This window comes from Corylus avellana, chromosome 6, assembly GCF_965113065.1.
Source record: "Corylus avellana chromosome 6, dhCorAvel1.hap1.2, whole genome shotgun sequence".
Classification (NCBI taxonomy): Eukaryota; Viridiplantae; Streptophyta; class Magnoliopsida; order Fagales; family Betulaceae; genus Corylus; species Corylus avellana.
The window spans coordinates 15,519,354-15,534,792 of NC_142495.1; the positions used below are offsets into that span (position 1 = coordinate 15,519,354).

General features: G+C 35.6%; 1 protein-coding gene and 1 long non-coding RNA gene across 2 annotated transcripts; one reads left to right on the top strand and one right to left on the bottom strand.

Annotated features, from left to right (window-relative positions):
* The first annotated feature begins 1,401 nt into the window (after positions 1-1,401).
* LOC132187727 (uncharacterized) lies at positions 1,402-3,633 on the top strand. The gene is made up of 2 exons (XR_009440844.2): positions 1,402-1,688; positions 3,310-3,633. It is a non-coding gene; the product is annotated as an uncharacterized LOC132187727 (long non-coding RNA).
* Positions 3,634-8,764: 5,131 nt separating this feature from the next.
* LOC132188198 (LRR receptor-like serine/threonine-protein kinase EFR) lies at positions 8,765-12,252 on the bottom strand. The gene is made up of 2 exons (XM_059602604.2): positions 9,532-12,252; positions 8,765-9,340 (listed from the first exon to the last, which is right to left on the bottom strand). Exons 1-2 carry the CDS (start codon positions 12,197-12,199, stop codon positions 8,940-8,942), a joined length of 3,069 nt encoding a protein of 1,022 aa, XP_059458587.2. The 5' UTR covers positions 12,200-12,252; the 3' UTR covers positions 8,765-8,939.
* Positions 12,253-15,439: the final 3,187 nt, after the last annotated feature.

Genomic DNA, 15,439 nt, shown 5'->3' on the forward strand with positions numbered 1-15,439 from the left:
TCTGTGTTTAACTGCTTAACTGAGTACAAGGGTGGAAGTGTTGCTTTCGGTGATGGAAATCATGCTCAAATCAAAGGAAGAGGCTCAGTTGAAATCAAAGGAATCCCAGAGATTCGTGAGGTGCTTTATGCAAAAAATCTCAAAGGCAATCTTGATAAGGAGCCTTAGATAGTGGTGTTGTGCCTGGTAACAAGTCTACAGTGAATTTGATTTCCCTACTAGGACGTAATCCAGGTAGTTCTTCTGGAAATACATCCATAAAGTCTCGTACAATAGGTATCTCCTCAATCTCTACTCCTGACTTCTCCTTTGTCATGCAAGCTAGAAAACCAAGACATCCTTGCTTGAATAACTGAGTCGCTTGTATTATTGATACTAACTGCGGAAGGCTACTACTCCTGTTTCCACACACTTTGAATCATACTTCTCCAAGTGGTCTAAACACTACTTCCTTGCTGTAGCAATCTACAGAAGCATCAACATAGACAACCAATCCATACCCAAAATCATATCAAACCCACTCATCTCTATAATAATGAGATTTGCTGGCATGATATGACCTTGCACAGAAATAGGACAACTTTTAACTATAGAGGTACATACTACTGTTTTCCTTATAGGAGTTCTCTTTTGTTCTCTTTTGGTCCTTAACTCGTTAAGGTTAGGTTTGCTAACTTGATCTCTCAAAGACGCAAACTATTATAAGGCTTTACAGAGCAATTATCTACCAAACAATATTTTTATGGTGTATTAATGAAGACAACACCCATTTTTAAATGTAAAACTGCAAGTTTATTTCTGCTTAATAACAACAAGCTCATGTCATACTCTATTGTAGGGTTTACTTACGATGTCATTAGACTTACGAGGTTATTACTCTTGTAGGAAGCCTGTTTCTAGAATCAAAAAGTGGTACGATTGCCACTACAGACTTTGCTTAAGAAAGATCTTCATACTATTATCAGGTTTGCTTTAAATTATTGTTAGTTGCTCCGTGTCTTTGTATTGGGGATTATTTACCTGTAATGATTAATATACTTCTCAGATTTATTTTGCCTTCCTATGCATTAACTCTGATAATCCTTAGGAGAGTGGTTTCCCATTTAGCCACCAGTTAATTAAACTTGGGTAATTGCAGTAACCCAGCCAGATTGGTCAAGGCCAATTTTGAGGGCGTTATAGCATTGATATGTCTTTTTGTCATTGGGTTGTATTTGGTGGTCATGCATTATTGTTTGGATGAATTTGGGCTTTAGATTTCAACTACGACTCCGTTTGTTTCGGCGTAAAATGATTTCTAAAAAATATTATTCTTATTTTACCAAATACGGTATTTGGTGTGACGTAAAATAGTGGTTAAATTGAAATCATTTTCGGTAGACCAAAAAATCTTTCATTAATCACGTAAATTGGTTTCCAATTTTGAAACCCGTAAACCAATTCTCCCCTCACACTCAACGCTCAACCCAACTCCCGAACTCAACCCTCACGCTCAACCCAACCCTCATGCATCATCAAGCTAGCAACCAAGCACAAATCCACTCAGGCTAGCATAGATCCACTGTCTCGCCTCTCTTCTACTTCTGGATCTCAAGATCTTTTCTCTTTCGGGTTTTGCATCTGAGGATCACGTCTCTCTTCGATTTATGCATCTCAAGATCTCTTCTCTCTCGACTTCTACATCTCAGGTACTCTCGTCTCTCTTTAGATTTGTGTTTTTTTGGTGGTTCGAATCTCTGTTTTGCTGGAAAAAAGCATTGGAAATTTTGGGGAGGAACGCGTATCTGTTGGATTTTTTAAAATTTCTCATTTTGTTGTGGTTCTTGCCCATTTGTTTTTCTGAATTTGGATGGCTTCTGAGTATTTATCAAAAAATTAAAATAGATCAATAGATTCTTGGAACTAGCAAGCATCCATGATCCATAAATTTGATACTTTTGAGGATTTTGAGTTTTGGGTTCCTTCGCTTTCTGAGTTGTGGATTTCTCAGCTGGTGCTAGTGATGGCTACAGATTCTTAGAGTTTATTTCCTGTTATTGTGGTTATATGTTTTACGTTCTTCAGTGTCTGTTCTAGCATTGCTGGGTATAATTTATTTATAGCATAGCCTATGCGGTGTGCTTTTTCATATGTTTCACATTCTTTTATAATATAAATGTCAGAATCAAATGAAATCGGTACAGCATTATCAATTTTGTCAAATGGATTGATTATTCACACTCATGCGGGCAAGGAACCACTTGAGTTTTACTTGATGAGTTATTTATGTATAAATAAGGCTGTCAAACGGTGATTTGGGTAGATAAGAGAAATTAGAACAAATGAAAATACAAATAAACCGCAACCCAAATTGGAAATTCTGCTAATACATGGATTTGTGAAAGATCTAATGTACGTAGAATTTCTGCAAAATAAATTCCTGAAAGAGAAATCGATCCTTACGTTGATCTACAGTAATATCGTTTTCAGATCGATACCTATACGTAGGAAAAATGGAGTTCAAACATTATCCTTAGGCCCATTATGGAGTTGAGGATGCATTTTGAAATTACTAGTATAAGAGAACTAATTAATCAAATCTCAAAATGGTACTAAGTGGACGAGTATTTTGAAATGCTATATTTTGATCTAAATATTTTATTTATTATTATTTTTTTAATCAACGTGATATTTCTAAGTTTTCTAAATCATGCTTTGACTTTGACTAGAGGATATTAACATGGGATGGGCCTTTGAACCCTCCAGCTCAGTAGAATTCAAACCCTCATCAACATGGATTCTTTTTTTTTTTTTTTGGTGGGGGGTGGTGAAGGGAAAGGGCACTTTCCTTTTTAAGTGAAATTAAAAAGAAATATTTTATGGTTTAGATTAGATTTTGCATAGTACTTTCTCTTTGTTTTTTTGTGCATTTTAAATGGCACGACAACATATAAACCATTAGATGTGAAATTGAATTTAAAATATAAAATAGTTCTTCTCCATTTCACTTAAAATTGAGAGGATCCTAGTCTTGGCGTGTTGGGGTCATGCATTAAACAATTATATTGGAGATTTAAGAATTCTTGACAACATTTACTTCATGCAATAATTGCTGAAGGGTTATTCCCTACGAAGACCCTAATTAGGTGAGACCGAAAAGTTGTCTTGACCCTTCATATAATTGAATAATTATTAATAATAGGCCTTGCTTGCAAATAAATTTTGAATTTTTTTGAAGCAGAATGCAGTTTTTCCCCTAATGAGGGTTCTTTTTTGGATATCTTTGAGACCCTCTATGGCTAACACAGCATGACCTTCTGGTTTTTGTAGAGGACAACGCTAAAGACTTCATATCTGGGGGTGGGGTGAAAGTGCTTATACATAGACAGCAATGCCATTAGTTTGATAAGTTTCTTCTATAATCCAAATAGATTTTCGAGTATAATTGCAGACGGCTGCTGTAGATTCCACCGCACATCTCGCTCCGTCAAAGAAAAGCTCAAGGTTAGCACTCAAAACAGCCCGATGCAGATGCAGTTTTCCTTCAACCTAATTTATTAAACTCATATCTACTTTCAAAGTACATGATTTTTATGTAAATATTTTGTACATACTTTAACGAAATATGTCAATTTAATAGACTGAATTATTGCACTGCTCTGTTACGCATCTATAAATCAAAGATGCCATATTGAAGCTCCCAGCGAGCTCATTTAGAGAGAAAGACAACTTTTTAAGACATCTTAGTTGCTCTATGTTAATGGTGAGAAACCAAAACAAAAAACTTGATAGAGACATAACAAGGAACAAACAATCACTCATTCATTAAAAAAAAAAAAAAAAAAAAAAATTCAGGGTTCTTTGAGTGATGCCAAGTTCTTAAAATATAAAGTAAAAGACACGTAAGAATATATATTTGTAAATATATATTCATGTCTGAACCATTTCATGGATATCGATTGCATTTTGCTTTCTTCTGGAACATTATCTGCCTCCTGCAATATATATATATATATATATATTAATTTGCAAGACTATTTGTACATAGCAGAATATTCCATGTATTTTTCTTTCCATGTGTTGGGATTAGCAACTTGTTTATATGTATTATAATCCCCTTCCCAAATTACTTTGAATTTTATCTTCTTCTTCATCATGTTGTCCCACATCACTTTGTAATAATTCTTTGTTTTTTTTTTTTTTGTAAAATATTTTATAAGCCTAACATTCCTGCTAATCTTTACAGTCCTCTATGCACAGTACATATTTACTGAAACTCTACTTTCAATTACAAAATGTGTAGAAACTTAAAATTAAATAGAAAGGCTAAAGAAAAATTGAGATAAATATTTATTAGTGGTTAGGTGTCAGATATCTACATCTACCACTAAGAAAAAGTCGATAAGAGTACATTATGTTCTTGTTCTTTATGATCATGAGATAGGTGAAGATAAAGATAAATATGGTGATAATCTATCTTTAAAAGTAATTATCTTCAAAGGAATATAGAAGAAGAAGAAGAAGAATTCTCTTGAAATCTCATATTTAATTTCAATAAAGTATATTCTAAAGTGTTATTTGATATAATATAGATTAAACTAGCTAGCTGTTTTCGTGCTTCCTTCCCCTGTTTCATAGTTGAAACAGGGCATTGCTTATATTATAATAAAATATAGATTAAACTGTTGTTTCAATTCTTCAAATTTTCTTATAGAATCCAATTCTACACTCAAAAGTTCAGTTATATCTTTAATCCTTTTAACTATTAAATTCACAAATGAGCTCCGTGTACGTAAAGAAATCTGCAATGCTAACCAAAATGAAGAAACAAGAAGATCATTTCAAGAAACCGACAAGTAATCTCGTCTTAATAATGCAACAAAAGGGAAAAATGCAATGAGCTTATTATTGAGACTTTTAAGAGCTACATCAAACTATAACCGTGATGCAGCGTGACTTCGTGAGATGCAAGAATAACAGCAAGAGGAATGGATAAATATTTCTAAGACCTTGATTCTATTAAAGATCTATGAAATCTTCTAAAAATGCTATAGCATATCTAAGGTTTGAAGAAAAAATATGAAGAAACTCAACTCTGGATACTCTTATTGATAAAAACTGAATAATAATCAAAAGCCACATTCTATGGTCTATAAAACATGTATATATAGGCCCTCAAACCCTAAACCTAAACCTAATAGTAATACAAAATAAAGTCAGATTGCAAGTCTATGATGGCCGTCCGGACGAAACATAATGCCGTCCAGACAGTCACTAAAATAAAAGACGAAAACTGTAAATAAATATAGGTGTCCGAACAGTCTTTGGACGAGACTCCAGACGAGGCTCTAGGGATTACTCGCGTCCGGACGGTTTCAAGCGAGGTTGCAGACGAGGCTCTCGGGGAGATACTTCACTCTTCTCGTTCGGACGGGCTTCAAATGAAGTTGCAAATGAAGCCCTCTGGAATTTAACTTATGCATGAGTCTGCAATCTCGTCTTAACTCTCCTTGGTACGACTCCTCAGAGTACCTTCACTTACATCTGCACGAGTCTTCCTCATGAAATCCCAAGCACGATGAGAATTTGCCCTTAAATTCACACCCTCATCATTAACATTCGTAGGGGGTAAGTTCCACCCTACATCAAACTGTCACCAATATTACCTGCTGCTATTACGTTTAGTTCAACCGTCTCCATGGGTTCCAATTTCAAGAAGCTTTCTTCTGATAAAATGAAACTCAGTTGCAACATCTCTGATGTCTATCCGTTTTATCTGGTTGTTCAAAGGAACAAGCAATTCCAACTCCAAAAATAAAAAAATCAAGCACAACTAGATTATGTTTCTTCTAGTGTTGTTGTTATTATGAAAATCATTAATGGTTGTGTCTTCTTCTCTCCTCGGAAAAAGAATTGGATCTGAAATCTCGACCACTCAGTCAGTAAAAGTTTTTTTTTTTTTGATAAGTAATAATGCATTAAAGAGCGCAGAGGGGCGCAACCCAAGTACACAGGGAGTATACAAGAGAGCGACTAAGCAGGGGAGAGAGAAGAAGAGAACATAGAGAGGAAATCAGGAAAATTAATCACAATAGGAGCAAGCGAGCCTGCAGTCCAAGAGAAAAGAGTGTACAAAAAGAAATGAACAAGGTCCTCAAGAGTCCTCGACAAATCCTCGAAGCATCTCGCATTTCTCTCCAACCACAGGCACCATAAAAGACATAGGGGAGCCATCTTCCACACCACGGCACAACTAGATCTCCCACCCGACCACCAACTGGCAAACAAATCCTTGACACTTCTAGGCATAACCCAACACAAATTGAAGCGGGAGAAAATAACCTCCCACAGCTTGCGCGCTACCCCACAATGAAGAAAAAGATGATCCACAGACTCCCCATCCGTTTTACACATACAGCAACGATTAATCACCACAATACCTCTCTTCCGAACATTATCCAAGGTGAGAGATTTTCCAAGGGCGGCCGACCAAGCAAAAAAGGCCACTCTCGAAGGAGCCTTTGTGCGCCAAATACTTTTCCAAGGAAAAAAAGAGAAAATGGTTGTAAAAAAGTTTTTTGGACAAAGGAATGTAGATTCGGAGTGCCTTAGATCATTTGTGGGTCTTTTTCTGGTAAACATTTCTAATAGAAGAATTCCATAACTATATTTTGCTTTATACATTTAAGATCCAATCATTCATTCCTTCAACAAAACACTATAGTTAAATGCATTTTTAGGATCTATGCTTTCCACCAGAATCAAATGGCCATCTCGGTTTTTCAAAAATATCACAAATGGTACCTATGGTAAACAAATAAACCCGCTTTGTACTTCCATCAAGATTCCATTAGTTTTTTTACGGAGCGCCACATCATCCTTACACATGGACTAGTACCTGTAATTTCAAGGTGACACGTGGTGTGATACCTGTGCTTTTGGGTGCCATGTCAAATAAAAAAAAAAAAATAGAGTTGCTATGGGGTGGTTCGGCCACCCCAAGGGCCAAAAAAAAGAAAAAAAGATGTTTCAACTACCTTTAAATATTGTCAATATAAGCTACATAATATTCTAAAAACATAACCATATTTTGAAAACACTATTAAAAATAAAAATAAAACATAAGATAAGCATCCAAACATTTGCTCAATACATCGTGTCCAAATATCCATGAGAATACTCCACTACAGCAGCCATTAGTCCAAATTGACATCCTCGTCTTCAGACTCACCCTCATCCTCATTGTCGGCATGATTGTTACCTGCCCGATCATATATAATGTGTTCAATTCAATTCAATAATAGGACAAAAAATAAAAATAAAAAAATGATAGGAGCATCAATTATAACTACAACAAAAAATATCAAACTATATATATATATATATATATTTGAATTCTGGGTAAATCATGACATACCAAAATATGTGTAGTCCATACCCAATTCATCCATATAATCAATTGCTTTCCCACAAACAATTTCCATAATTTGTATCCTCCATCCACCACCCAACAAGCAAATCGCAATCCAACTAGCAAATGACTCGAGTTATTATAGACCAATGATAACCAAAGATACCTGGTCGTAGCTAGTAAGATCATGATCATAGTTAGGTTGGAACTATTCATTGTTGATAATGCTATTCTACAAGTTAGACAGCAGAAGCTTTTGATGCTGCGGATTCAAAACTCAGCACCACCATGGTAATGTATGAAAAGCAATTTACAAGCCGCATGAATCTTTAGTAAATTTTTTTTTTTTTTTTTTATTATTATTATTTTTTAGAAAAATGCCAAGCCAGAGAGACCAATTATAGCTAGTCCTACTTGAGTATGACCATAGTAGCACCTACCCATTGGAAACTGCATAAGAGAGGCCTATACGGTGGGAACTACATGCACTCTTTTAAGTCTGACTTGTGTCATAGCTTGATCCAGCACCACTAGAGCATCAATAAGAACTAAAGTGATTTACAATCGTTAGAAATGGAGATTCCAAATATTTGAAATCTCTAGTAATTTGACTCGTAAGGCATGATGTCTATTAACAAATAAGTAGGTTATTTTATTTTATGTTTGTTCTGATGAGTCTAATAGTAACCAATTGGATGTCACCAAATAATATGTGCCCTTTCATATCTTTTTAGTCTTTTTCCTTTAAGAAATTTGACTAATTCTAAATTAAGTCTAAAATTTTACCACAATCTCCCTTTTTGTCAAGATGATTTGGAAACCAATTTGCTACACTACATGGGTTGTCTACCCAAAGCTACCATAATACACTACTATCCTAGCCTTATATTTTATGTTTGTTTTGAAAAAGCACCCATAAATATTTCACATTTTCGACCATTTTCTTTTACTTAAGCTAATTTAAGAAATTTACTAGCATTCATAAAAAGCACTGAAAAATACCCCTTATATCAACGTTTATTTCGGCCGTTAGGGAAAAAATTTACTCTGGTAAAAGCCCTATTTCTAGTGGTGCAATCAATTTTGACAAAATAAAGCCCAATCATGAAAGTTCCCAAATTTAGTTTATTTCAAACCTTAACTTAATTTTTTTTTTTTTTGTTTTTTTAATTCACAACCATCCAATCCAAAATAACTAAAGCTGAGATTACAAATGGATAGAACACCTCAAGAAACATACTTTTATTTGATCAATGGAAGAAAAATATGAAAATAAGCCAATATTATGTAAAAGATAAAACCATGAAAATTCAATAGTTAGTCCACTAATCTATACATTACCACTAGGCAAAAATGAAATCAGCAATACCAACAAAAATCAAGAAGGGAGATCATTTATTAAAGTAAGAGAATGAAAGATGCAATGAGCTTTTTATTGGCATTAATTGGTAGTTTGGTACCATTAGATGCCTCATCCATTTACTTAACCAAAGTATAATTATCACTAAATTACCGATATTACATGTTGATATTATGGTCTACTCGTAATTCAACTACTTCCATGTCTTCTAGTTTCAAGAAGCTTTTTCTTGATCAGAAGAAGCTTAGTTCCAACATCTTTAATGCTCATCCGTTCTCTGGGCTCTTCGACAGAGCAAGCAACTCCAATTCCAAATATCAAAATCAAACATTCATGGATTTCACCTCTTCTAGTCCCGCTATTATTATGAGAATCATTCATAGTTATATATTCTTCGATTCCCTGCAAAAGAATTGGATCCACAATCTCGACCACTCGTTCAGACAAAGCTTCTTGGACAAAGGAATGTAGATTTAGAGTGCCTTGGAACATATCATCTGTTGGTCTTTTTCCAGTAAACATTTCTAACAAGAGGATCCCATAGCTATATACATCGCCATAGGAGGAGACCTCATTTCCCATACCATACTCTGAAATTCAACATATATATATATGATTAATTGTTAAGTCATTAACACCTATATGCTAAGAAAGCAATTATGCTATGATACTCTACACGATGAATAAAAACCATAATAAAACAGTCTTGTCCCTTTCAATCTTAGAGATGTTATTAAAAGAAAAAGGAATATAATTTAGGAATAATAAAGAGTGTCTTCACCTGGTGGAGTATAACCAATAGTTCCTCTTATGCCAATAGAGCTTGACTGGTTGGTTGAAGAATTATGGTTAGCTTCGGGAGAGAATCTTGCCAACCCAAAGTCTCCGACATGCCCAATCATTTCATCGTCAAGAAGAACATTGCTCGGCTTTAGGTCACAATGGAGGATTGGTGTTTGACAATGATGGTGGAGATATTCCAATGCACTCGCAACATCAATGGTGATATTCAATCTTTGATAAAGATTCAAATTCCTCTGCTCTTGGTGCGCCTCATCTTCTTTAATAGTTGGATGCAACCAATCCTCAAGGCTCCCATTGACCATGAATTCATAAACTAGATCCTTGAAATTATTGGCTTGATAATCAACACCTGAACAAACTGTAAGTATCTTTACAAGATTCCGATGCCTGATGCTTCTTAGGGCCTTGCACTCAGCAAGAAAGCTCTTTGAAGCTCCATGACGCAGAAGGTTAAGCACCTTGACAGCAATTGCCGTTCTGCCCTCATCGATGATTCCTTTATACACAGATCCAAAACTACCCACACCAAGCAAATTAGCAGAGGAGAACCCATCAGTGGCTTTTAGGAGACTTTGGTAAGACAAATTCAAAAGCAAATTTCCTGAAGAACTTGAAGTAGTTTCTTTTCTTTTCTTTCGTAACCAATAGACAAAGAGAAAAGAAAGCACACAAGTTACTCCTAGAAGCCCGCAAACTATGGAGATAATTAATTTCATGGATAAGGTCAATTTCGTCTTCATAAACTCTTTGAAGTTACATTTTGGCAATTGCATCTCAGGTATCCCCCCGCATAGTTGACTATTTCCCATGACTGAAGTTGCACTTGAGTTCTTGAAAACGCCATTTGTTGGCACCATACCCTCAAAATTGTTGTAAGATAAATTCAAAAGATCCAACGAGTTGAAACTTGCAAAAAAGTCTGGAATTTTTCCTGACAAGCTGTTTCGAGAAAGATCTAACTCTTGAAGACCTCTTAAAGAACCAAAACTTGATGGAATGGTCCCTTGGAAGAAGTTTCCTTGCATGCCCAGAATCTCCATCATAATACAACTGCCAATACTCTTTGGAATTTCACCGGATAACATGTTTTCTGACATTTCCAATATACCTAGATTTTTCAGATTTCCAACTTCCATGGGAAGGGGACCCGTGAAACGGTTTCTAGACAAATAGAGACCGAGTGACAAGGATGAGAGACTAAAGATTTCTGGAGGTATAGTACCACTAAGATTATTAATAGAAAGATTTAATAATAGCAAAGATTGGCAGTTTCCTAGACCTGAAGGTATGCTTCCATGAAGATCATTATCACTTAAACTTAGTTGAAGTAACATACTCAGATTTTCAAAAGAGTGTGGGATGTTTCCGGAGAGATTGTTTATGTCAAGATGCATCATATGTAGTCTCTTAAGATTTCCAATATCTGGGGGAATGTTCCCTGACAATTTGTTATTCCCCATTTCAAGCCACTCTAAGTTGACAAGATTCACGATCCCACTCGGAATCGTTCCAACTATATTGTTGTTATCTACTGCCAATATTGTAAGAGTAGATGAGAAGTTACTGATGCATTCAGGTAAGATTCCACCAAAATTGTTAGCGTTTATAGCCAACAGCTCTAACCTGGTAGCATTGGTCAAAGAGCAAAGAAAACTCAGGTCATTAGCTCCCCCATTTCCGAGTTGGTTCAAGGTAGTGCTCAACCATTCAAGCTTATGCAACTTTTCCAAAGAAGGCATGTTTCCACTAAATTTGTTCGCTCCAAATTGAATAAATAGCAAATTTGAGGCATTGGATATTGAAGGAGGAATGGAACCAATAAATTGGTTAGTGCCAACACCAAGGTTTTGGAGATTCGGAAGAGTTATCCCCAAGTCCCACGGAAGACTCCCTTGGATTTGATTATCTATCACACTAAGAACTCTAATAGAAGAGAGATTGAAGATTGATGGAGGGATGGTACTAGATAACTGATTTAAATCAAGTACAATATCTGTAAGATTTATAAGTTGGCCTAGAGCACTAGGAATCCTCCCACCCAGATTATTTAAGCTTAAATAAAGTTTTTCAAGTGACGATAAGTTGCCAAGAAATGGAGGGATACTTCCTGTTAGTTTGTTTTGGTGTACATAAAAGAATTGAAGCTTTGACAAGGAGCCAAGCTCAATAGGAATTTGCCCGACCAAATTGTTAAAACCAAGATTGAAAAACTTGAGGTTAGAGCAACTAGATACATTGGCAGGAATTCTCCCCTCAAATGAATTATTGGACAACTCTAGTACCACCAATCTACGCAAACGACCTATTTGTGGAGGGATTTCGTGACTGAAGCTATTGTTTAAGAGATATAGAATCCTTAGAAAGCTCAAATTTCCAATGGAAGGAGATACATACCCCACGAGTTTCTGAGATGGAAGGCGCAACTCCGTGACCCTTTGGTGGCGGCGACCACATGTGACGCCACGCCATTGGCAGAAGTGGGTGGTGTCGTTCCATGAGCTCAAAACCATGAAAGGGTCTTGGACTATTTTGGCCTTGAATTGAAGCAAGGATAGTCGGTCTGTCTCATTCCCGACAATGGCATAGGTGGCCAAACAAAAGCAAAAGACAGAAACAACTGCAAGGGTGAAGGTGGGAAGCCCCATAGAGTTAAGGAAAACTCTGAAGCTAATGGTTGGAACTTGGTTGTTCTGCCACAAGAAAGAAGATAAATTGATGTTCTGAGGGGAAACATTTGCAATGGTTAAAATTAATTGTTTTGGCCACTAATTAAGAAGAAAGGAATGACAGATATCCTTGTGTTTCTAATATTAGGACTTGACTGACTGAGGAAGTCTTCCCATGTGAGCTGTGGAAAAAGAGGACGTACGTGTTGAATGAAGTTATGTTAAGGATAATTAAGGTGCATGCGATGAATGTTAAGAAATGACAGATATCCTTGTGTTTCTAATATTAGGACTTGACTGACTGAGGAAGTCTTCCCATGTGAGCTGTGGAAAAAGAGGACGTACGTGTTGAATGAAGTTATGTTAAGGATAATTAAGGTGCATGCGATGAATGTTAAGAAATGACAGATATCCTTGTGTTTCTAATATTAGGACTTGACTGACTGAGGAAGTCTTCCCATGTGAGCTGTGGAAAAAGAGGACGTACGTGTTGAATGAAGTTATGTTAAGGATAATTAAGGTGCATGCGATGAATGTTAAGAAATGACAGATATCCTTGTGTTTCTAATATTAGGACTTGACTGACTGAGGAAGTCTTCCCATGTGAGCTGTGGAAAAAGAGGACGTACGTGTTGAATGAAGTTATGTTAAGGATAATTAAGGTGCATGCGATGAATGTTAAGAAATGACAGATATCCTTGTGTTTCTAATATTAGGACTTGACTGACTGAGGAAGTCTTCCCATGTGAGCTGTGGAAAAAGAGGACGTACGTGTTGAATGAAGTTATGTTAAGGATAATTAAGGTGCATGCGATGAATGTAGCGAGTTCAGAAAGTGATCTCAACGGTTCATTTCATAATTAAGCTTTTATCTTCAAACCTTTTGACGAGGAGTAGACGCACTAGTCAAACTGGAGTCCTTAATTAGGGATTATTTGTTGTCTTTGCTTTCTTCTTGTTTAGCTTCTTTTTCTTTTTTCTTTTTTTTTATCAAAAAAAAAAAAAAACTAATTATTCCTTGCCTATTTTAGTAAAATATAAGAATAAAGAACTTATGAAGTTATAGTTTGTATTAAACATTCACTGAAACAATAATCTTTACCTCGAGACCATTAACAATTTATGTTGCTCATACTCCCTCTCAACAACCATTTTACGGTGGTTGTTGCCTATAACTCTTGGGGTTCTTCATTGAGCCCTTTTGTCATATGTTATCACCTTGTAACGATCCTTAGAAACATCTGGTTTGTTTATGGTCTTTTTGGGATCATTGATGGATCTATTGCCTACCGTTTATTACTATCTCGATATTGCATTCTTCGTTTGGATTTTATTTTGGGATTCTCACCCCTTATGGCTGTTTAATTCCATGTAACCCCTTTTTCGTTATTGAATCCAAAATAATAATAATAATAATAATAATAATAATTCCAAGTATTGACATGATGTGCTTGATCTAAGTTCATTTCACGAGTGTTCTAAAGAAATTCTAAAAGGAAACATACAGTGAAAAGGTGTGGAAAATGTTGGACAGTGGCCGATGGTGCATGCTGAACCAGGTTCTTATATTGTCTTTTACGTACAAGTCTAGCCCTTTCAATGGGATTGAGAGAAAGTCTACCCATGTGAGCACTGAAAATTGTGCTAGTCTTGAATCAAATTATGAAGGTAACTCACATTGTCCCCTCTCCGGCAACTTTAAGGTACGACCATTCTCTCCAATTTAAGGTGCCATGGCCATTATTTGTAGCCGTTGAGAAAGAATTTGGATTCTCTTAACTTCATTTAAACTAGAAAAAAATTCACTTTATCCCCCTAAGTTTTAGGAGTTTTTTAATTTGAATCCTAAAGTTTAAAAATTGGCAATGTACCCCCCTAATGTTTCAAAAAATTTCAATTCAGACCCTTCATTACTAATTTTCGTCTAATTTGACGGAAATTAGGGAAAAAAAAAAGCATTGAGGGTAATAACGTAACCAATTTGATGGAAATTAGCAACAAAAGGTTTGAATTGAAAACTTTTTAAACATTAGGGGGTACATTGCCAATTTTTAAACATTAAAGTTCGAATTGAAAAACACCTAAAACTTCAGAGGTAAAGGAAATTTAGCCCTTTACCCCTTAAAATCATAAAACCAAAATATTTTTTTGGATTACATTGTATTATTCTCTTCTATATTATAAAATGTTTACGTAGCTTTCTATTTATATAGAGAGAAGTAATAGGCAAAAAATCATAGACTAAACCTTAGAATAGGTAAAGAAACATAATATAGTAAATAATATCAAATATTCTAACAAACTTCATACATCTTGGGAAGACTCCGTTAAGATTTCACATTAACCAGACGTTAAAATGAAAGAAATAACTTTTATACTTTTAAAAATTTTATAAAATTTTATATTTATCTTTAATTTCAATTTTTTAAAAAAATAAAAAAATAAAAAAAAAATAAAAAATAAAAAAGGTTGTCCCTCCCACTCTTTTGACTCAAGTGGGTCATGGGTGAATGGGCTGATTCGGGTTCTACATCATATCTCCGAGGCTGAGATAGAGGTGGATTAACAAGAAGTTTTTAAGCGATGCACATTGGATAACAGTTGCTTAATTAATGGTTTTAGGCTTCGATCCAACATCCCTTTCTGTTGACTTCCAAAAAACGTACGTATGCAAAGGCTTTCGATGAAGTAGAAGACACAACTTTATATGGACACATCCTGCCAAAGTGGTGTTGGAAGTTGCAGAGATGGCTGCAACTCGGACAACAGAAGAAGCTAAGGAAAGTTTGGGTGACCCACGGTGGGGTTTGGTTGTGACCCGTCAAATAAAATAGAAATCGAAAATACCATCAAGAGTAGTGGTTCAATGGCCCAAGGAAATTCGCAAGTGGTTAAGTAAGTACTAGGGTGTGGGTTCGAATCTCCGCAATGGAGAATTCTCATGCCTGATTAGTATAAAGCACCTTGGTTTCCATTGATGCCTTAGTGGGGCGGGCGGTTAAGCTATGGCTCGGCTAGTCATAAAGATGCACCTATGGTTTTCACCGTCTAGGTCCCTCCTAAGCAGTCCCTCATGGGTTGGTACCACTATGGTCACGCCAAGATAAAATAGCCACAATTGATCTCCCCCTCCACCCTTTATTGAATAGAAAAAAAAAAAAAAAAACAAAAAATAGAAATCGAAATTTTTTCAACAGACTCACATGGGTCACATTGTGA

Bases quoted from the DNA above. Each gene is read 5' to 3' on its own strand.
- LOC132188198 (XM_059602604.2), bottom strand. From the start codon at position 12,199: ATGGGGCTTCCCACCTTCACCCTTGCAGTTGTTTCTGTCTTTTGCTTT. The intron at 9,341-9,531 runs GTGAAGACACTC...GTTGAATTTCAG, and splicing joins TATTGGTTATACTCCACCAG to AGTATGGTATGGGAAATGAG.